Consider the following 24,514-nt stretch of genomic DNA (forward strand, 5'->3'; position numbering starts at 1 on the left):
AAAAAATATTTAGTTATTTAATATTAATAATTTTAACTTGTTTATAAAATCAAATCCGCAAACTCAATCAGTATGATTATCAAATTTTAATTTGTTACATAATATAGTGAATGAGCCATAACCCTAATATTTTGTAAAGAAAAAGAGAAAACTTGAAGATATATCTTTCGATTATTAAATAGATGAGTTAAGAATATGTGATTATTTTTTATTGAGGTTCGATGTAATGTTTCAAAAATTAAGATTTTAAAAGAAATTAAAATTTTTGAAAGTAAAGAATTAAAATCATAAAATTCTTAAAATAAAAGCACTAAACTTAATTAGTAATATTATATATCAAATTTTAGTTTGTTGCATAGTGAGTGGAGTGGAGCCAAGAAGTCTAATAGTACTATTTTATAAATAAAAAAATATACAAGTTAAGAACATATGATTGTTTTTTATCGAGGTTCAATTGTAACGTTTCAGAAATTAAGAATATATAGAGATTAAATTTTGGAAAGAGCAAATATTAATTATGTAGACTTATTAATTTATTTAAATCAAAATTATAAAAACTAATTTGATAAGAAATCTATTATAAAATATTTGCAAATAAATAGTAGTATATCATTACTTTATTAGATAGATAAATGAACACTAAATATATAGAATCAATGGAATTACACTATTTTAAAACTTTAAATATGTGTCTTTAAATAAATGAATAGAAATATGAGATAAAAAAAAAAGATTGTCAATCATAAATATAAAGGTTGTATGTTAATTGAATACGCATAGTTAGAGCAATGTTCTTAATTAAGTATGTTAATGAACAATTTAATGTAAAGGGTAATAAAGTATATAAACATAACATATTTTAAATACAAATAATAATATAATACACAATTACTATTTTAACCTCATTATGGCATTGCCATTATGTCTCTAAAACATTTCTCATGTTCAAATTCATGCCTAAAACTTAAAAATATTTAAATTTATTCTCAAAACTCATAAATTCCCACATCTATTTTTTGACTATGTATTTTAAAATGATGCATAATTAAATAATTAGATGCAAAATTAAGGTAACTTAGATGCAAAATTAGGGTAAGATGCATAATCAACTTACACGATGTAATTAAATAAATGAGTATAAAGGTTAATTAATATTGAATGGAAATGTAAGGTTAATTAATATTAGTCTGCTCAATATATATTGGGAAGTGAAACCATAGTATGCAATTTGCCATGAGTTTATACGTAACTGTCATACTAATTCATTATGTAACTGCCGTTTAGGGCTAAATTTAATATTTAAAAAAAATATTCATGGCAGTTATTACAAGTATTTTAATTAATTTATTAGAAATTATGTTCAAATCATATAAATATTTCAACTTCTTCCCAAAATTAATAAATATTTCAAATCCAGAAAAAACTCTTTAATAGTTTTTATTTATTGCATTTACATCCCTTGCAAAAAAATAGTTATTCAAATCCTCCCAAAACTCGCATTTTATATATGTATAGATAGATAGATAGATGTGTTTAAAATACAATCGTTGCATTTTGGCCCTCGTTTTCCTTATACTTGAGGAGATATAAAAGAGGTGAACTTTCTTAAGCAAAAAACGACGATGACCGGGCATGGCAGGAAGCGTAGAGATAGACCATTGGGCCTCAGACAAAGGCGATGACCGGGCATGGCAGGAAGCGTAGATATAGACGATTGGGCCTCAGACAAAGGCGAACCGCTGTCATGTGGCTTCCTCAAGGAAGGTGTAGCATTCCCTCCCTAGAGACACATTCTTCACTCCAGACTCATCTCTAACTCCACACCTTTATCTAGTGAGACATGAAGGGATTTCAACGAGCTTTGCTTCGCCACTTGATTGATCTACGAAGCAATCCAGCTGCACCCAGGGAACTTCCCTTTGGCTCTGGCCCCATCAACCCTCAGCTGCTCCACACATTCCCACCTCCCAACGTGAGCAAACGAATTAGAGAGCATTACACTGTCACCACTGCTTATGCTCTCATTCTTTGAAAAATGCTTAGTAACGGCCTCATGCACCTCGTAGTTCTTATAGTGCTCACAGCACGACAAAAGAGCACCCCACACGCCAGAATCCACGGGTTGTGTCAATGACATAACGAGATCATAAGCCTCCCCTAACCTCCCACCCATCCCAAGAAGCTTAACCATGTAAACATAATGCTCAGTTCTCACTTCAACACCAAATCTATCTCTCAAAAGTTTGAAATACCCAATCCCTTCCTCGACTAATCCAGAGTGACAGCACGCACAGAGAATGCCGGTAAGAGTCGTCTCATCCGGTCTCATCCCCTGCTCAAGAACCTCGTCAAACACCCTCAGTGCTTCACCACTCCGCCCATACAAACCAAGCCCCAAGATCACAGTATTAAACGACACAATGTTCCGTTTAGGCATCCTCTCGAAAACCCTAATCCCCATCTCCAAGAATCCACATTTTGCATACATGTCAACAAGAGCAGAGGAAACTCCAACACTCTTATCAATTCCATGCCTCACAGCATAGCCATGAACCTCACACCCCGGCCCCACAACGGCCGTTTGAGAAATAGCTGCCAAAGCAATAGCAAGCAGAGGCGGATCCGACTTGCATCCAGACATAACAAACTCCCTAAAAAGCATCAATGCCTTAGCATGATCTCCACTCTGGGAGAAGCCAGCAATCAGTGCTGACCACGAGACTACATCCGGTAAAACTATATTTTCCACCACTTTACAAGCTAGCTCTACACTCCCACATCTCGAGTACATACCAACAAGGGCACTCCCCACATGATCACTCAAATCCAAACCACACTTAACACAAAATGAATGAACCATTTCTCCCACATTCACCAAACTAAAGCTTTTAAACCCAGTGATAAATCCCACCACCGTGTATCCATCCGGCCGTATTCCCATCCCCATCATTGCGTTAAACAACACCACTCCTTTAATCCAATCTCCACACCTCCCATAGCAAGAAACCATCGCATTGCAAAGCACCAAATCAGGCTCTCCATCGATCCCACTAAACAGAAGACTCGCTTCCTCAGCTATTCCCATCCTCGAGTAAGAGCTAACAAGCGCACTAGTGCAGATAAAATCATCTCCTAAGCCATAAGCAATCAGTTTCCCATGGACAGCTCTCAAGGCTGAGATGTCGAGCTTATCCGAGCAAGCACGGGCGAGGCACGCGAAAGTGAAGTTATCGGGTGGAGTCTCGGAGGTTAGCATGCGTTTGAAGAGACGAAATGTGTGGGAGAAGTGGTGGGACTGAGCGTGGGCGCGGATGATGGAGTTCCAAAGGTAGACGCTTCGCTGGGGACTTGTTTCGAACAGGTTGCGTGCGGAGAGTAAGTCGTTGTTGATGGCGTAGAAGCGCTGAATCTTGGTGGCGTAAAAAGGGTCGAAGGTGAGTCTGTGCTTGATGATCAAGGCGTGCAGGATTCGGGTTGTGGAGAGGGTTTGAGTTGGCTTTGTCAATTGCGGAACAAGTGACTGTATATGGCTTTTCATTTCTTTTTTCAATACCCATTAAAATTCAAACAAACTATGCATTTAATTATTTCATACTTACTGAAATTTTAATAAGTTAGCTCAGAGTATGCGCAATTATGAGAAATTTCAGAATATGGAATTTACACGAATATGAGATCAAAGCAACTGAATTTTTCATTTTAGGAAACTTTTGTATTTTCTCTTATTTGCTTATTCATTCCCGTATAAAATACAATAATCGATCAAAATAGCTTGGTCAATTCTTATATTTTACGAGGAATGAGATAAAAAAAAAAAAAAAACAGAAATCTCTTGCTAGATAACTTGGTCAATTATTTTATTTACAAAGAGAAATTTCAATATTAGGAAAATCGAAATCCCTTGTTGGGTAGTTAGATCAAATAATAAAAAACTGAAATCCCTCAACGGGTAATTTGGTTATGTGAGGGAATAGAATAAGAAAAGGATAAAATAGAAAGAAAGTGAAAAAATCCCCTAAAATGAAATCCTATATTATGAAAGGTGGAAGACAATCTATGGAATTTTGCAATATTAACCCCTGTATATTTAACCGAGTTTGAACAGTTGCACAAAGTGGAACCAAAGTATATTAATAGTGACAAACATGGATCACCATCATTTTGAACTACTAAAATGAAACCAAATCCCAAAACACGAATAGAAGGCAAAAATAATATGCTATTAATAATTCCATTTACTCAAGACTGGGTCAAACCACAAGCTTAGCAAACAAAGTTCCAAGTGAGATGGTATTTACAATAAGTTGCTCACAGTGTATTATGCCTGTCTATTAACCAACAGCAATCTTTGCCATAGTCACAACAGTTTGCTCACATCCTTATCTTCGAGATATTTTGGCTATAAAGTACACAACGAAAAATAATACCAAAGCAAAAAGAACGACATGCATCACATGGCTCGATCCTTCCCAGACGATGCTCTTGTTCAGTCTCCTCATGTTGTTTTTTACCCCAGCTTGTGCTTTGATCAATGTCATTTGCTGAATATATCGAATAAACAGATCCTTAGTTGTTTCGTTGCATTAATTTCAGCATCAAACTAAATATAATTTCAAGCAACAGATCAATTTATCTGGATCATACTAAGAAAACAGTTCCAAGGGGAGGGGCACATATTATGCAAGAGATAAACAACACTATATTACAATCCCACAATCAAATTACTCTAGCCCAAGTGGCTAAACAAGTTCAATTAACTACAACAAAGCCTTGATGATAACCAGCTAAAGTCCGTCATGCTGCTATCAGACTTACAATTCAGTACTTTTATAGATAAAAGATACCATTTTCACCAAATTAACAGTTGATTGCTCAAAAAAGGATGTAATCAGTTTTCAGAATATATATATATATATATATATAGGAAAATGATCAATACAAAACTTGATCTCAATACAAAATCCAGACCAAATCCTGACCATGAGATTTGACAATCCAATGGTCAATAATTAAACAAAAACACGGAGGGTCATTGTAAAGCAGTTTTAGGTCATATTATAAACTTTGGGTTTGAGGTCATGTTAAGATCATTTCATGTCATCCTTACTATAATGATGTAAAAATAAGCTTACAATGACCTAAAAATGACTTTTGTATGCTTGGTTCTGCATTTTTGTATTAAGAATGGTTTTGCATGGATCAAAACCCTGTGTGATCAAATACTTACTAAGTTACAGTAATAACTAATAACAAAATTCAATTTTGTATGTTAAAAATATCAACACAAAAACATAAATTTATCAATCTTCTTGTGTTGATAAACTTATGTCTTTGTGTTGATATTTAAATCTACATGTTGTATTGATATAATTATGCCTTTGTGTTGATAATTTTAATACACAGAATTGAAAGTTATTAGTTATTACTGTAAATTAGTTAGCACACTAACACAACTCTCTCTCTCTCTCTCTCTCTCTCTATATATATATATATATACATGCATTAAAACAATAGAACAAAAACTAGAGCTATCAATTTAGATTCTGAGCTCAGCTTTTGTAGCATACCAGCTGATTAAGGAAATCATTCTGAAACTTAGCTTCTGTCTCGATGTCTTGAGCTACCTGCGATTTCATCCAGGAATATTATCAAGTTAAACTTAATGCTATGGACAAGTAACAAACACTGTTTGATATAAGAAGCTATGTTTCTCAATAAAACTTAACAATCCTAATTAATAGTCCTTCCGTCCCATCTAAAGTGAGTCATTTCCTTTTTTGGCGAAATATAATACAATTACTCTCTCTTCCTTTATTCTATCTCCTACTTTATCTTCTCTCCACTTAACTCTCTAAACATCATTTTCTTAAGTCACGTGCAGCAATGTCTCGCTTAGGGCAGGAAGGAGGGAGTAATTATTACTGGAAAATGGAAAATACAGAAAGTAAATAGCACAAGGATAGATTATGAACTACATTAGGTCAAAATTGGGGGTTTGGATCCACAGGTTTGAAAATGGTGAATATGCCTAAAAGAACATACTCCAAATAACATGAGAATGATGAACAGAGGCATAACTGATCGACAGATCCTAAATTTCAATAAAAAGTTAAGAGTTCCAAGTAAAGCTACTGCGCGTTCATTTCTCCTAATCTAGGTAAATGCCTAGACAGCAATATCCCCAATTCACAGCAAAATTTTTAGGTAATCGAAAATTCAAAACTATTGAGGCATTATTTAGGTATCTCAATCTTATATCACCTGATCGGAACAAAATTTCACCGTCAAAACCTAAAAGAAGAATGAAAAACGAATTAAGAGCTGAAAATTACATCACGCAATCGTCGAACTTGCTTGCGAAGACCGGTGACCTCGTCTTCGAAATCGGGCTCGATTCGCACCTGAATCTCATCTGAATTGCTACCAAATGCCGCGGATCTGGTGCTTAATCCCTCCCTGCGATCAATTATCCGAAATTAAACAACACCCACGGCGATCTCGATTAATTTTAATTTTAATTTAAAAAAAAAACGAAACAGAACTAGTTGACGGATATATTTGTGGAATACCTCGATCGATAAGGGCCGGGCATTGGAGAAGACGTTGAAAAACTAAGAATTCCAAAATTCAGGAAAAAAAAGCTGGGATGGAAAGACGACGAAAATTATTTTCTCCCGAATTATGGAATGCTTAGATAGAAAGTTGAAGGTTTCAATTTATAGTACTCGCGTTAAACTTTGTTTGCCCTTTTTGACGGCGTAATTATTTTACCTAGGAAAAAAATGGCAATATTTTAATTTTGGTAAATCTATATGACATGGCATTTTAATTATTTCATGCTCAAATATTTTGATATTTTTATTCATACATAGTAGTATTTTTTAAACTAATTTTAGTATAGCATTAAATAATAGTTAAATTATAAAAGGTGGCACGTTTTAAAATTTTATTTGTTTTAATATATTTTTGTATATTCACTAATTATTATTTTTATTTTTTATTTACTTAATTTTATTCGGTTTACATTTATTATATAAACTCAATAATAACCATACTTACTACTTCTCCGTCCCCTAATAATTATCCACTTTGGTTTCGACACGAATTTTGATAAATGTAAAAAAAAGTGGGTTGAGAAAATTAAAGCACCCACAATGGGGCGCCCGATGGCGTCCATTGTCCTCGGGAGCGGACGATAGCACCATTGTGGGTGCCTGCCTTCGGGCGCGCCCGATGCTCCTGCCCAATACATCGTCCGCGGCGTATAGCGCGGACGATAGGCTATTGTCCGCCGCATTGTGAGCTCCGCGGACGATGGTCGCGGACAATGACACGCGGTTTCATTTTTTTTATAAATACCCTTCATTTGTAACTTTTATTTTTGCGATTCCACTTTCGAAACTCACATTTTTTATTACTACGAAATGGATTCATCAAGTCCCAACAGTCCAATGTTCAGTGGTGAGGCGCGTTGGCCGGGTACAGAACCCGACGAATATCGATCATTCACCGCCAACACGCAGTACGATCCCGAATTCAGCACGGAATCGTACGGTTTGTCTGACATGGAGCCGTCACCAAACTGACCCCGAAAGCCACCGTCTTTGAGTCGTTGGCAACAGCCTCGATGGCAAGGACGATGTTGCAGACGCACAAGGCCCTCAAGAAGTGTACGGACCCCAAAAAAGCCGAATATCACCGGGCGTTAACCGATGAGCTGCGCCGGAAGTTGGGAATTGCGTAGATTAGCCGGTTTTTTGTGTAAACTTGAATCGTGTAACTTGTTTTTTTAATCAATCTTCGCCGGTTTTTAGTTACTCATTCTTTTTTTGTTAATTTTCGTTTGCACACTATATTTGAAAACATTTAAATTAATTAAACAAAACAATAGTACAACTGATGACGTGGCGCGCCTTAGGGCACCCACTGCAGGTGGGGGGGTAGGAGGATAAAACTGATGACGTGGCGTGCCATAGGGCGCGCCTTAGAGCATCTCCAATGGAGGCGTCAGCACCGGCACGCCGATTTTTCGCGGACGTTGGTGCTGACGCTGAACCATTGCAGCCGGCGTTGGCGAAATCGGCGTCAAAATCGGCGTGCCCACGCCGATTCTTGGGCTGACGCCGATCCTCACGGCGCCATTGTAGGCCCCGGATCGGCGTCAGACCGGCGTCAGATTTTTAATTTTTTTATTTTTCGAAACACTATATATACGCGCTTTGGACATCATTTTCATTCGCACCACTTGTTTTAACGAGTACTCTCTCTATCTTAATTAATTTCTGTACAAGATCAACAACGAGAAATGGAGAACAACTACGAAGGTACTCCAGTGACGACCGGGTCTCAGACTCCCTTGACTCCCGGGGGAGGGTCTCAGACTCCCCCGACTCCCGTGGGAGGTGGTTGGCCTCCGATGACCGGGTACTACAACATGTACCCGTGGCAGCAGATGATGCCACCGATGGCCGAGGGGGGAAGTGTGCCGGCTTGGCAGGGGGTACCGCCGATGCAACCCCCTATGCAGATGATGTCGGGGTGGGCACCCGGGATGCAGCCACCGGCGCAGCAGATGATGCCACCGCCGCAGGGGATGCCCGGGGGGAAAACGACTATCGGCCGGCTTTTGATTTTTCCACCGGTTCTTCGCACACATCGACTCCAACGATGCACAGTACACGCAGTATGAGACCTTCTCCTTAGAGGAGTTGGGTTTTGATATTAACGAGGTTCCGGAAACTCCCATTCAAAGCCGGGGAGTAGGGAGGGGTCGGAGCGCCCCTAAGAAGAAGGGCAAGGCCAAGAAGGTCGGCGAGTCGTCGCAGCCGGGTGAGGATAGCCGGGTCCGGAGGAAGTGGACGGACGCGGAGAACGTTGCGGTGGCCAAGGCGTGGGTGAGTGTCTGCGATGATCCTCTCGTTTCGAACAACCAGAGGATCGTCAACTTGTGGGCCAAGATAGCCGCAGCCTACAGGGCATTTTGCCCTGAAGGGAGACCGCGCACCGGGGAGGAGTGCCGGAAGTGCTGCGACCGAATCAGGTCTGCCGTCTCTCGATTTTTCAGGTTTGTACGCCAACGCCCTCCGCATGCGGACCAGTGGCCAAACAGAGGAAGACTGCAGGAGGATTGCGGAGAGAGCCTACCCTGATCCCAGGAAGTACTATGAGTTCACCTACTGGAACTGCTACCTTGTGCTCAACGAGTCGGAGAAATTCCGGGCAGGTGTCGACGCTGGCTGGCCGAAGAAGCAGAAACTGAACTATACCGGTAATTATAGCGGCAGCAGATGTGGTTCCCACGACCTCCCCGAGACGGCCCAGGAGGTCCCGACCCCTCGTCCGTTCGGTCGCCGACCTCGCCCGGTTGGCCAAAGGCGGGCGCAACGGGATGCGAGGGGGGGCACCCCGAGTTCCCAGGAGGTCCAGTCGGCATCCCCCTCGGCAGGTCCACCGAGTAGCTCAAATTCTTCGCACGTCAACAAACGCGCGCTCAAATGGTGAAGACGTTAGCCGACTTCCGGACGGCGGTGGACCCCGAGGAGAAGGCTTATCTTCGCGTATTGCTCCGGAGCATGCGTGAAGAATTGGAGGGGTTGCAGAGGGATACCGGCGGGAGTAGCCGCGGTGTTGGTGGCGACGACGGCGGCGAGGAGTGATTTTTTATGTAATTTTTTTTATTGTACTTTTTAATTTTTGTACTTTTTTTTAAATTAATGTACATTTTTTAAAATTATTGTACTTTTTTAAATTTTAATAGTATTATTCAATTTTCTTGTATTTGTCTCGTAAATTAAATTCCGTATGTTGCTACGATTGTAAATTAAATTATATAATTGTTATTAGTGGTGTGGATAGGCTATGGGAGGGCTATTGCATGTCTAGTTGCATGTCCAGATGATGTGGCAGGAGGATTTTAGTGCTGATGATGTGGCAGTGGCAAGGCTATGGGAGGGCTATTGCATGTCCAGAACCACTGGAGATGCTCTTAGGGCGCCCCACTGCTAATGGTCTTAGTAGAATATGAGTCTCACTTTTGTATATTATTTTTATAATAAAACGTGAGTCGAATGAGTTAATGGAATGTGAGACAATTAATGAGGAACGGACGAAAATGTAAAAAGTGGACAATTAATAGTAGACGGGGGAAGTATTTGTTACTACTAGTAATATAAGAATGCATGTTTTTGGGTTGAGACTAGGGATGTCAATCGGGCCAGCTTGTTGGGTTTCGGGCCAACTCTACTCGGGTTGCGGGTCAATCGGGTGCTGGCTAATCGGGTTGTGATTTCTTCCGGTTTGTGATTTCTTTCGAGTTATCAAAGTTCAACCCTAACCCTAAAAGCTCGGGTTTCGGGCTAGCCCAGCGGGTTAATCGGGTTTCTGCCGATAATATTAACATGCGATTAATCCAATAAATAATGATTAATATTATTTATATTTATACAATGTAACACATTTAATTATGATATATTTGAGATATATGCTTAAACTCAATCATAAACAAGATCAAATACCAATATTTGAGATATTTCGTGGAATTTTAATGCATGTTTTAGAAATTTAAATTTTTTTTAGTGAATTTGAAAATTTTAATTTATTTATCAATTAATATATTAATAAAAATTCAATATATAATTTGTATATTTAATATAAAATTGAATGTTGTTTTTTAGTTATCTATATTATAAAATTAATCAATGAACTGTCGAATTAGGAGTAAAAAATAGAATAATAGAAACTTTTTATCGGGTTTTCGGGCCAGCCCATCGGGTTTTCGGGTCTGGCCCTAACGGGTTGCGGGTTAATCGGGTTTTGATTTTATCGGGCTATAAATTTCTAGCCCTAACCCTATAAATTTGGCGGGCTATTCGGGCCAGCCCACGAGTTGCGGGCTACATGTACATCTCTAGTTGAGAGTTGAGACGTGGTGTTGCGATGAGCAGTGGCGGATCCAAACAACTGTACCCCCAAATTATGATATTATTATTATACAATCAATGGATAGCTAAGTTGATTCCCTAGCCCAGAAGTAAATTCTTCTACAATCAATGGAGTGCCCCAAGTACTTTTCCTATTTATTTTAGTTTCTTCATTTTAGTAAGTACTTATTCCCCTAATTTTAACTTCTATATTTTATCAAGTATTTTTTCTTTTCATTATCCTCTCTGCTAATGCGTCTTATATTGTACTACTATTTCTATTTCAAATTTATGTATGCACTTTGTTTTTAAAACAATTCCTTATTTTATAAAAATTATGCATTTCAATTATTTTCTAATATATTTTAATATTAACTTTTTTTGTTTTAAATTCTTCTATCATATTTTGTTTTTTATCTTCTATGTTTTTAAATAATTGAAACACTAAAGATTTATTAGTAAAAATAACACGAAAAAGTTGATTTATTAGTAAGGATAACCCGATCTATTAAAACAATTTATTTATAATATTCAAATCTAAGAACATTGATTTAGAATAATGAAAGTCATTTAAGTAGTAACACCAAAATTAAAAATAATTCACATTTATATACAATGAATAATCTTAGTTTAAAATACAGTTAAAAATTTTGATTGAGAGAATAATTAAAGAGAAGAAAAAAGATTGGTATTTTAAAATTTGAAATCTCTACCATTATTTTTCGTACTCCCAAACTGATAATCATGGATGCGCCAGTGGCGATGAGACTTTCTTCATATTCTCCAACTAATAAAGTGAAAATAGGGCTACCTTAGTTAATTCGTTTCGTGAAATTTGAAAGGACACTATCGGTATCATAACAAATTAACTGGTTCTTATCGTGCATAGCGCCGGAAGCATACAGTTGTGGAACGTCGGTGGAGACTGTGTTACATGTTTTATGATTGAGAGGTGGTGCTACAACGGGAGATAACAACTCTAAAATATTTCCAGCTTTTTATATGATACTCCCCCCGTCCCTATGTGGTAGAGACATTTCTTTTTGGCACGGGATTTAAGAAAACTTGTTTTAAATGAGTTATGTAAAAGGAGAATAAAGTATAAAGGAAAAAGATAGAGAGATGAAGAGAGAGTAAAGTACGAGAGTGTAAAATACTTTTTGCCAAAAAAAGGAAATGACTCAGTTACAGTGTGACAACCAAAAAAGGAATACGACTCAGCTACATAGGGACGGGGGAAGTATTTATTATAAAGAATTTTTTTAAGTAAGGTATTACATGTGATAATTGATTCTTTAAATAAAAAATTATGACCGATTAAGCGGTAATTGATACTTTTAAATAAAATAACATTTTATGTTTTACATATCGAGCACATTATATACTGTAACAATTTAAGTTATGGATCTATTATTCATCCATTAGTGCATTCTATTTACTTAAAAAAATTAAAAAAAAATTTATTTTATATTCTTCCAAGGTAAGTTTCCAAAACTATAATGATTAACTTGAGTGTATTTGCCTCGAAAATAGGTAGTATGATTGGTTGTAATAAAAAAAAATTAGGGCATGATAATATATTATTCTGAAATTGCTTTATAATCTTTAATTTAAATACTTTTGTATAGGTGATTTTCGTGAATCTATTGGATACTCGGAAAATTTATTAAAATTGTAGTTGATTCAAGTTTTTTTGAATTTGGTCAAAATGAAAGTAATTATTAATCAGTTGGTGTTGTTTGTGAGAAAATATTCCATGGTCTTGGCATACCAAGTTGGCAATATGATTTGGTGTTAGGCTTGTAAATTTAGTCCGCGGGTTTCAGGTATACCCGATCCCGACCCAATACCAGACGGGTTTTGGGTACCCAGAACCCGAAATTATGGGTTCGGGTATGGGTTCGGGTAGTTAATGTTAGGATTTTTTGGCTTTAGAGTACCCGAAACCCGTATTAGGATACCCGACTAATACCCGATTATTATGTATTTGTGATAAATATTTTTATTTAGTATAGGGCCTATGACCAGTACGGTAAATTTATTTAATCACATGTAGATTTATGCCAAAAATTTCTTTATTTTAAAATTAAGTATTGTCTATTTGTTTAATGTCTATTATAAACTCCCTCCGTCCTATAGAAATAGGTCATATTTCATTTTTCGTTTGTCCCATACAAATAGCCCATATCCAATTATAGCAAGATTTTTCTCCTTCTCTTACTTTATCTTTTTATGGGTCCCACCATTCACCACATAATTTCAACTACTTTTTCTCTTTCTCTCTTACTTTACCAATTATGCATTAAAACTCATGTCAATCCGAAGTGGTCTATTTCTATGGGACAGAGGGAGTATATATATACACATAGTCATAGAATCATAATCTAGAGAAAGTTAAAGCATTAGAATTGAAGTTTAGTGTGACGCCCCGGAATTTCGTTCATTTCTTTCGAGATAAATCGGATTTATTAGCTTAATTAATTTCTCGTTTGGAAGGCGTAGAATTTTCGTTGTAATATCTGATTTTGGAATAAATTAAGTATTACGTTGGGAGAATTAAAGTGCAAAGAAATTTACTTCAAGGATAAAAGTAAATGAAATACTCTTACTAGAGAAATACGGAACATACATGTGAGTAGTAGAGTACAAAACAAACTATACAATTGGATGCATGGAGCTACAAGTAAAGTCTCTTTCAAGCATGGGAGACCCTTCTCGAGAGGGGAATGAAGTAATAGCTAGTCCTACTCTATTGGAATTGTAGCAGCAAAAACTTAGATAAAAGTTAAGGTTGCTTCGGTCAAGGGAGCTATAGTAAGAGATCTTCTTTTCTCCCTCTTCTCCTCTCCATCTTTCTCGAATTTGTGCCCCATAAGATTCCAAATGTGCAGCCAAAGTACCTACAATTTTACACCAAGAGGGGTATTAGATTTTGACACATAAGACCATGTTTATCAGCAACCCCCAACCCAACCCAACCATCCACTTTTTCAATATTTAATTCATTTCTATCTCATCCACATCATTAATATTCATTCAACCCAACCACACATATTTTCATGGTTTATCAATGACCACCCAACCACACTATTATATATTTATTTTTATATTATTTTTAATACTATTATTATTACATGAAATACTTATTATTGTAAATTTATCGAAAAACGTAATAAATGACAAACTAAAAATTATAAAAACAAACAAATAAAAAACATAAATTACAATCATTGAAATACGTAATTGAAAATACATAATTGGTGCTCATACATAAGATGAAAACTAGTCATTCAATATTGCAATTGCCGAATTTTACCCATATATGCTCTACCAAATCGTTTAGCAGAGTTTTGTGAGCTTCTCTGTTTTGAAGTTGGGCTTTATTTTTCATGTAAGAAGCTAGACTCGCAATCCTATTCGTAGAATATATGAAATCATTATTCGCATCTCCATCTTCATTTTCACGACTACTTTGTTCAAGTCGATCTTGAATAAATTCTGCTGGATCACAATAGTTCGAATATGTGCTTCTTTCTTCTTCCACTATCATATTGTGCAAGATTATGCAAGCAATCATTATTTTCCCCATAATATCACGATCCCAAATAAGACATGGACATTTGATAAAAGCAAAACGAGCTTGCAAAACACCAAAAGCTCGCTCAACATCTTTTCGCGCGGACTCTTGATGTTGAGCAAACAACTTGTGCTTCATCGTTTGTGGACCTGGGATAGATTTGACAAATGCCGCCCATTGAGGATATATGCCATCAGTGAGATAATATCCCATATTTTTTTTCGTGGCCATTTACTATGTAATTAACCTTCGGTGCTCGACCTTCCAAAATATCATAAAAAACAGGAGATTGATCAAGCACGTTAATATCATTTCTCGAACCTGGAGTTCCAAAAAAAGCATGCCATATCCACAGATCTTGAGATGCTACTGCTTCCAAGATGATTGTCGGACTCCCGCTTCTTCCGGCATATTGTCCAGCCCTTGAAGTGAGACAATTCTTCCATTCCCAATGCATGCAGTCAATACTACCCAACATGCCTGGAAACCCACGTTGTTCTCCAATATGCAGAAGTCTTGCCAAGTCTTCTTCGTTGGGCTTTCGCAAGTACTCATCGCCGAAGTTAGAAATTACACCTCCAACGAACTTGATGAGAGATTTGCGAATGAGTTGTGCGCTCATTCTCAAATATTCGTCGTGCAAGTCGGCCGCTGCCCCGTAGGCAAACATCCTCATCACTGCTATACATTTCTGAATTGCAGACATACCAAGTCGACCAGTAGCATCACGCTTTTGCACAAAAAAGTTGTCGGTGTCGATGAGCTAATTCATTATTTTTTCGAACAAAGGTTTTCGCATGAGATACCTTGTTCGAACAAAGGTTTTCGTATACATTTGCGTTGAGTCGTTTGTAGCGCTGCTTCAATGACTCCAAACTTCTTTGTTCACCAATTCTTGGATTTTCTTTTCTTGTCTGCTCATATAGATTAAGAACATTTTGCCATAGATGGTTACTAGTTTGGTTGGTGCCAACAACTGCATTCGTGCTCACGAAACACCAAGCAGGCATTAATGCCATGTCTTCTTGCTCACTCCAACCATGTGGGGTCTTAACATCACTCTTGGTTTGTGATATGTCTTGGCTTGATTGTTGATTTTGAAATGAACTTTGAAATTGCTCAGAATTCGGAAAATCATCAAAGTTAGGGAAATAATCTTGAGAAGGGTTAACATTTTGGGAAGGGTTGATGTTTTGGGAATGGTAGAAATTTGGAGAATCGGAGAATATATTATTCTCATCATCCTCCATAGCTAGCAACAATGGAAACTAAAAAATATGAAATTCTATTAAACAATAAGGATTATAGGAGGAGAAAAGATGATATTTTTTTTGTGTGCAAAACTATAGCAAATGTGGTCTATATTTATCGAGGAAGAAAAATTATGAATTTTGGTATAATTTTTTAATATAATATATATTAAAGATATATAAATTATTAAAAATAATATCAGCCAATGAAATTGTGCCATTTGGCACAATCTCATTGGCTGAGTGGTGAGAGTGGGGGAGAGACCTTTCGATCAGTTTGAAGAGAGAAGGCAACCTATGTCAGAGAGAGACTCATGTATTGAATAATTTTTTTTAAAATTAGTTTAATGATGTGGCGGTCGACCTCATGGACCGATGAGATTGACCGCCACATCATTAAACTAATTAAAAAAAATTTATTCAATACATGAGTCTCTCTCTTTGACATAGGTTGTTTTCTCTCTTCAAACAGATCGAAAGGTCTCTCCTCCACTCTCACCACTCAGCCAATGAGATTGTGCCAAATTGCACAATTTCATTGGCTGATATTATTATTTTTAATAATTTAGTGTATAAAGATGGGATTTTTTGGAACTTCAAGTGCTCCTATACTTCAAAGAGCAGATACGGCGTACTATCCGTGCTTTAGGTTGGTTCTCGAAATTAAATTTGTCTGCTTATTATACCCTCTCTTCAGGCATGCATTAATTTATTTAACATGATTTGTGTTGTGGCTATCAAAGATTATTGTTTGACAAACTCAATGCCCCCTTACCGGAACTTCAGTTAACTAAAACCAAAAACCGAGCACGGTTAATGAGCAGATACCAATCTTTAACTGACAAGTATATGGAGTATATTCCTGAGATATTTACTTTTAATTTATTCCAACCAAGATAACATATTAGTACTAAAGAAAATGGAGTACTTTGTCAGCACAAAATCAGTCATTGGTTGAAGCAAATCAACAAACACCTAACATGCATTTTCATAAGGCTTCCACATATCAACATAGAACATCAACGGCCGCGGCAGCTTCTTCCTCCACTCGGCGGTGTCAGGCATTCCTCCCGTCATCGCAACCGCACTATCATCCTTTCGATTATCGAGGCTCAGCACGTACACATCGCGCCCGAACACCTCGTACATCGCCCTCAACGTCTCCTCCATTATAACCTTCCCATCTCTCCGTATATCCTCCGGCTCCACGCAGCTCCCGCCCACATTCACCATCATCCTCCCGCCCTTCCTCAAACTTCTCCTCAGCTTCTCCCACGTCGCCGCGTCCTGCAATTCCGGAATCACGCAGCCTTTGCTGAACAAATCGATCAGAATCCCAGCGAATTTCTCCTTCTCGCCGGCATTCAGCGCGTTGCCCATGTAGATCTTCAGCCGCTCCGAGTATTTCTTCTCGAGGCCGAAGTACTCTCGGGAGACGGCGAGGACGGAGGGATCGAGCTCCCAGCCGTGGATGGCGGCGTCGGGGTGGAGGTCGAGGATGATTCGGGCGGCGGATCCTGCTCCGAAGCCTAGGATTGCAATTGGACCGGGCGGAAGGAGTGGGGGGAAAGTGGCGAAGACGTCGAAGTAGGCATTGGTTAGGGATTTGAAGAGATAGGAGATGCTGTGGATGTTGCCAGGGGCGTCGAGGCGGGAGCCGGCGAGAGGGTGGTCCGCCGGCCGGGAGACTTGGATTTGAATTTTACTAGGGTTTTGACGTGCTCAACTGGGATTCCGTCGTCGGAGGATGATGATTTGGTGGCTGATTGAGCGGGGAGAGGCGGAATTTGATGGGGATGGGGCGGTGGGTGGCGGTGGTCGGAGCGGGGAAATTTGGGTAATGGATATGCAGGATTTGGGGAAAATTTTGTGCCAAGGCTAATTTCATGGTTAAAGATTACGCGCTGAATTGCAGTTGTCTCTAATCTATTGTTGAAAATTTAAGTCTGATATTTTGGACCACAACTATGTAAATTCAATCAGTACTTGGAATGCTACGTTTTCCTTTTTAATTTGTATGGATCCTCTGCCGTCCCACACAGCCGACCAAAACGACGTCGTCCATCCCATTAATTCCCAACTCCTTTTTCCTTTAGTCCTTTACCTTCATTTCCGTTTCATTTTTTTTTCATTGCTTATACATGACTTCCAAACTTTTTTAATACTATTATATTTGTACTCTATATTTCAATAAAAGTTCCAAATTTTTACTGGATTACATTGTCACTGTGTGTTTAAACTATTTTATTTTAGTCTTCTTCACATTTAAAAAGGTTAATTAAAAGTTTAAAATTGTCATGATGCTTTTCTTTATTTCTAAAACAAAAACATAAACAAATATTTTTAATGGTATGCATTTAAAGGGATTATTTATAATTTTTATTTTCCCCACAGAATTTTCATAATATTTTATACAAGTACTCCCTTCGTCCATACATAAATGTCTCATATATGACTGCCACAGGTTTTAAGAAATTTTTAACTTTATATTGGTTTTATCTTAAAATGTGAGTGGAATGAGTTAGTAGAATGTACCACTTACGAAATAACGTAAAAATGAAATGAGACATTCATTGGCGAACGGAAAATGAAAAAATGGAACATTTAACGGCGGACGGAGAGATTAGTACTTTAGAAGTACATAAAGGCAAAACAATAAGTTGGACTTTATTAAAGATTTCTACACAAGGACTCAATGAGTATAAAAACTACTCCTCCGTCCCACAAGAATATGCACTCTTTCATTTTTAGTTCGTCCTTCCAGAATATGCATTTTCTAATTTTGGATACTCTTTTTTCTCTAATGAGATGAAACTCATTCTCCACCAATAATATTTTATTTATTTTTTTTCTCTTTACATCTCTCTTACTTTATCAATTTTGCATTAAAATCAGTGTGGACCCAAAATGCATAACTTTTGGGGACGGAGGGAGGGAGGGAGGGAGTATAGAATATTATCAAAATGAAAATTCTTATATTTGCGCATGGAAGCTTTTATAAATTATAAAGCTTATTTAAATAAAAAAACTTATCATGTATCCTTCTACATTATATCTAATACCATTGGTCATTAAATTCGAAAATATTATGTGGAAGTGTTACATGAAAAATAGATAAATAAAACAAAAAAAAAAGTTTTCGGTGCTAGGAACCGGCATGTTTGCCTAAGGAAATTAAAAGGAATTTGATGCAAGAATAACCTTTTTATTTAGATAATAACTAAAGTTGGAATAAATAAATTATATGCAAGTGTATCACTAAAGGGAATAGAAAATTAAGTCACTAAAGGAAAAAAAGGAAACGGAAATGAAGGTAAGGGAAAGGACAAAGGAGTTGGGGAATTAAGGGGATGGACGACGTCGTTTTTGGTGCATAGCACTAGGGCTGGCAATTTTCGACACGACACGATAATCCGACACGAATCCGCACGAAATTATTGGGTTGGAGTCAAGTCTTATTGGATCCGTGTCCTTATCGGGTTGACCCATTAAGAACCCGATAATTTCGGGTTGGGTTCGGGTCGGATGCGGGTCGGATACGGGTAACCCATTAAGAAATATTATTATTATTTTTATTATTATTTAAAAATATATATATTACTTTAATGTTTTAATTTCTTATAAATTAGGTTTAAATAGTATAAAACGAATTTTAATTGTGTAAATTAGGTTAAAAATTAAGGTTTAATCGTGTAATATTAGGTTTTAATCGTGTAATATCATGTTCGGGTTGTTATCGTGTCGTGTCAACCCATATTATATCGTGTCGATAACGGGTTCGTGTCGGGTGCGGGTCGTGTTCGGATTTGAAGGTAGCAGGTCGGGTTCGTGTTCAGATTTACAGTTTCCTTAACAGGTCGGGTTCAGGTTAGGCCTTATTGGGTTGGGTCATTATCAGGTTGACCCGATAACGACCCAATCCGCACGACTTGCCAGCCCTACATAGCACCCAGACACAACAGAGGATCCATCGGTGGGCGGACACACATATGATTAAGGAGGGGCTTGAGCCCTTCCCCAACTAATTTTTTTTCATTATTTTAGCTATATAATATTATGATTTTGTTAGTATTTTGTGTAAAATGAAGTGTAAAAGCCCCCATCAAAATAATAAAATATAGAAAAATTTTTATCTCATACAAAATTTGAATATACAGCCCCTAATGTTACATTTTTCTGTGTCCGCCCCATCCCCAATGACACACTTCTTTTTTTAAGAAATTTTCTCTCTCCAATTAATATATCCAACCACTTTTTCTCACTCCTATTAAAATATTCATTTCTCTCTCTCCCTCTCTATTTTAATACTTACGCCCAACTTTTCTGTCTCCTATTAAACACATTAACCAATAGCTCCTAAAATTTTGTGCCGGCTAAGAAATGTGTTACCTTAGCTGGGACAAAGGGATTAGTTATGTGTTGTTAATGGAAAATAGAGCACATTGCTTAAGAGGGAAAAATTTATTATTCCCCTCGTTCTATAGTAGTGGAGTCATTTTGTCATTTCGGTACGTTCCATAGTAGTTGAGTCATTTTCCTTTTTAGTAAAAGTCAAATACATTTCTTCTCACTTACTTTACTCTTTCTTACTTTCTTACTTTCACTTTACTCTGTCTTACTTTATTCTCTCTTCATCTCTTTACCTTTTTCATTTCTACTTTATTCTTCCTTTACTTAACTCATTTAACATATTTTTTCTTAAATCACGTATCGAAAAGAAATGCCTCTACTACTATGAAATAGAGGGAATACTATTAACCGACCCAAAAGTTTTATTTTCTTACGATAACTTCTAATTCCAAAGCACTTCCCAAATAATATAAACCTATAAAATTGGATATTCGTGTGTACCCTGCACCTGACGAGCCGACAACATGTACATGCACAAAGTTGCTTCTTAATACTTGCCCCGCTAGCAAGTTGGGTATACCCGATACCGACTCGGGTATCCCGCACATAAGCACTTCCATCGGTGGATCCGGTGACTATTCTCCATGCTGATTTGTAAGCACCTCGATGGGTGGGACATTGCCTTTGACCATTTGGTTAAGGTTGGACGAAACCATGCCACTGCACGACAAACCTTTAATTTGGGACTAATGTACTTCCTCATCTCATTCTAAGTGACATTTTCCATTATTTGGATATTCCACTCTAATTGACACATTCTTAAAATGAAAACATTGTTATTTCTACTTTGTTCTCATTCTTACTTTATGTTATCCACCCAACTCAAAAAATAAAATTGCATAAAATATTGTGTCAAATACGAAATGCTTCACTTAGAGTGGGGCAAAGGAAGTACTCCCTCCGTCCCACAATAGGAGTCACTCTTATTGTGGCTACGAATTTTAAGAAATATAAAGAATAATGGGTTGAAAAAGTTAGTGGAATATGAGACTCACTTTTTTATATGGTTTTATAATAAAATGTGAGTGAAGTGAGTGAAGTGGAATGTGAGACCTACTTACCATTTATGGTAAAAATGAAGTGTGACTCTTATTGTGAGATGGACCAAAATGACAAAGTGCGACTCTTATTATGGGACGAGGGAGTATTAAATACTCCCTCCGTCCCCTTATAGTTAAGGCAGAACTTTTCGGCATGGAGTTTAAGAAATGAATGTTTAGTGTAATAGGGTGGAAAGATAAAAAAAATAAGAGAGAGGAAAAAGTAGAGAGAATAGAGTAGAAAGTGAATAAAGTAGAGAGAGTAAAGTAAGAGTGTGAACATTATTATTATATATAGAAATGACTCTACTATGAAGGAACTTCCCAAAATGGAAAAATGACTCAACTATGAGGGAATAGAGTGAGTATTCGACTAATGGAGAGGGTGGTCATGGTAGATTCAACTAACACTATGGGGCTTTTAGGCTATGTTGGTTCGACTCCGCTTGCCCTATACAACCTAGTAACCAATGTTTTAAAAACCGGACTAGACCGGCCGGTTCGACCGGTCGGACCGCGAACCGGTAGGTAGTCCGGTCCGGTTCACCCCTTTAAACCACTACTGCATTGAACCGCCGTGAACCGGTGGAACCGGCCGGTCGGACCGGTTGGACAGTGAACCGGAAACCGGTGTTCTATTTTTTTTTCAAAATTTTTTAAAATTTGTTGTTGGTAGAGGTAGAACTCATGACCTCTCTTCTAGTTAAGAAGACCTCTACCACTCCACCACATGGGCTCATTGAATAATCTGAACATTAAATATTTTTATACATTAACCATTATTTTTATCTACAAAAACTAATAATTCATTTTAATTTTATTATTCTTTAATATAATTGTTAATTATAATATATATAATTATCATCCTTTATATTTTAATGATGCTCTACTTACCACCTATATTATTATTTGTACTATATAAGATTCATTATTTACTATAAATAAATTTTTTATATTATATGCTTAATTTATATACCCTAGCTATTGACATGAATGAATAATCTTATCTAAACTAATTAATAAGTACTTAATTCATATTTAATTATATATTATTTTACGAAATAAATTTTCTTAAATTAATATAAACATTATCTATTTTAGTACATGAAATATTAAATTTTTTATCTAGACTAACTAATATTAAATATATATATATATATATATATATATATATATATATCTGAATATATTTACTCAATTTTAATATTATTTATATTTATACATCACTAATTATCTATAAGGTTTAATGTTTTGTGATATATTATTAATTGTAAATAATTTACAAAATTTAATATATTTTTATATATATTTGCAACAGTAAAACGGTTAGACCGGTGGTTCGACCGGTTGGACCGGTTGAACCTTGAACCAGTAACGTCGCCGGTTCGCTTGCCGGTTCGGTTTTTAAAACATTGCTAGTAACTGACCGAGTGAAGAATTATTGTTTTGAAGCTTTTTTGGATCGGAAAACAAACAAAGACCTTGTGTTTAGTTTTCAAATTGTTCAGCCAAGAAGCGTCGACTCAACCAACGATAGGACTTGTGCCGAGATGTCTTCATCAATCATCGTCATCTTCGTCGTCTCCATCTCCAAAACCATTTGAAGCTGCTCCATTACTATTCTTATCTTCCTCTTCTAAAAATAGAAAATAAATATAAAAAATCATGTCCTTTTTGCTCCTAGGCATCTTTCTTATCCTTTGGAAGTCTATTCAATTGGATCAATATATCAACTCTTTTTTATAAGTGAGATTATGAAAAATGATGGTTGATTTTGCTATCAAGTGTAAAATTCACATGAAAAAAAAATACTAAGAAAATGGTAATCATCAATCTAGCAATGAACCACTCCCACAAAAGCCATAAGGTAATATCATCTTTCCAAAACAGCCGATTTTTTTATTCAAACAAAATAACATTAAAAATCAGAATAACACTAAGTTCTTTCTTCGGAAATTAATTTCATGCGATTCTTAATAGGTGATCGATTCTCCCACAATTTTTACTCCATGCGTTCTCTCATAGTGGAGTTATTTTTCCATTTTGAAAAATTAGTTCTTAGTTGAGTCATTTCCATATATAATATACACTTTTTCTCGCTCTTACTTTACTATCTCTTACTTGATCATCTCTACTTTATTCACTTTCAACTCTATTTTCTCAACTTTTTTCTCACTCTTGACTATCTACTTAACACACTAAATATCCATTTACTTTCTTACTTTTATTTTCTCTACTTTATTCACTTTCTACTCTTTTCTCTCTATTTTTTTCTTCCTCTTACTTTTTATTAGGGATGTCAATGTAACCCGAACCCGCGGGCCGGCCCGAATAACCCGATAAAAATACAGGGTTAGGGTTGTAATTTCGCAGCCCGAATTTAAAATCGGGCCATTCGGGCTGACCCATTCGGGTTGTCGGGTTAGGCGGGCTAACCCAGTTCGGGTTACGGGTCGGCCCGTCGGGTTGAAGGCTTCTGCACAACGAGCAGTTTTTGTAACGGTCATAACTTTTTCTACAAAGCTCCGATTGAGGCGTGCAATATATCCACGCGAAGCTCTTTCGAAGACGAAGAGAATGATATGTATTAGAGGTTTACCAGACTTCAAAATCGCGAGAAACATTGACTCAAACAAGGCTGCTGCACATCCACATATTTTGTGTACATTTTCTAATCAATTTTCTATCATTTCTCAACAAACATATAAACATACCAAAATATAGAAATATAATCAAAATCATCCGAGACAACTCTCTAAAACCATGCAAAATCCAAATACGTCAACTGACTATATAAGATCACGAAAAAATCACCATGTGGTTAATGGATTCATAAATACCCGTATATAAAAGCTTTCTTTTAGTATATTTCAAATATAATAGTGCAAAGTGTTTTGAGGCCGCTTCGTCATTGAATTATGCGTACTTTGATGATTCTTAAAACAAAGATAAATTATTATTTGACTTATTTACAGCTGGAATAAATTAAATTTGACCAATCATAATTCAAGAAAACTTAGAGTTACTCCAATTAGCTAGCATCTTGATAATTCACTCTTTAACAATTCAAAATATTTTTGTTACATCTACGATGCACCTCTCACGTTATGAAAATTTTATTTAATTTTCTACGAATTGATTTATGTTTGAATTTTGAAACAAAGTGTTGATTTATGTTTTAAATACATAAACATACTATTGATAGATATTTTGTAAATAATTATGTAATGAATAAGTTATTTAAATTTAAATAACTTAATCTTTTTTAAAAATATTTAAGAAAATTAAAAATATGTATATCATTGTTGAATGATTAAT

General features: G+C 36.5%; 3 protein-coding genes and 1 pseudogene across 3 annotated transcripts; all 4 read right to left on the reverse strand.

The window, feature by feature from the left end:
• Positions 1-1,472: 1,472 nt before the first annotated feature.
• On the reverse strand, positions 1,473-3,554 carry LOC121778693 (putative pentatricopeptide repeat-containing protein At1g64310). Its single transcript, XM_042176089.1, has one exon. It carries the CDS (start codon positions 3,536-3,538, stop codon positions 1,883-1,885), a length of 1,656 nt encoding a protein of 551 aa, XP_042032023.1. The 5' UTR covers positions 3,539-3,554; the 3' UTR covers positions 1,473-1,882.
• A 645-nt stretch (positions 3,555-4,199) lies between these two features.
• Positions 4,200-6,710, reverse strand: LOC121778247 (bet1-like protein At4g14600). Its single transcript, XM_042175569.1, has 4 exons — positions 6,570-6,710; positions 6,333-6,456; positions 5,568-5,624; positions 4,200-4,541 (listed from the first exon to the last, which is right to left on the reverse strand). Exons 1-4 carry the CDS (start codon positions 6,590-6,592, stop codon positions 4,380-4,382), a joined length of 366 nt encoding a protein of 121 aa, XP_042031503.1. The 5' UTR covers positions 6,593-6,710; the 3' UTR covers positions 4,200-4,379.
• A 6,983-nt stretch (positions 6,711-13,693) lies between these two features.
• On the reverse strand, positions 13,694-15,746 carry LOC121779046. The gene is made up of 3 exons (XM_042176396.1): positions 15,303-15,746; positions 14,744-15,259; positions 13,694-13,819 (listed from the first exon to the last, which is right to left on the reverse strand). Exons 1-3 carry the CDS (start codon positions 15,744-15,746, stop codon positions 13,694-13,696), a joined length of 1,086 nt encoding a protein of 361 aa, XP_042032330.1.
• Positions 15,747-16,605: 859 nt separating this feature from the next.
• Positions 16,606-22,811, reverse strand: LOC121779047 (annotated as a pseudogene).
• Between the last annotated feature and the right edge of the window lie 1,703 nt (positions 22,812-24,514).

The sequence above is a fragment of the Salvia splendens genome, chromosome 19, assembly GCF_004379255.2.
Source record: "Salvia splendens isolate huo1 chromosome 19, SspV2, whole genome shotgun sequence".
Taxonomy (NCBI): domain Eukaryota; kingdom Viridiplantae; phylum Streptophyta; class Magnoliopsida; order Lamiales; family Lamiaceae; genus Salvia; species Salvia splendens.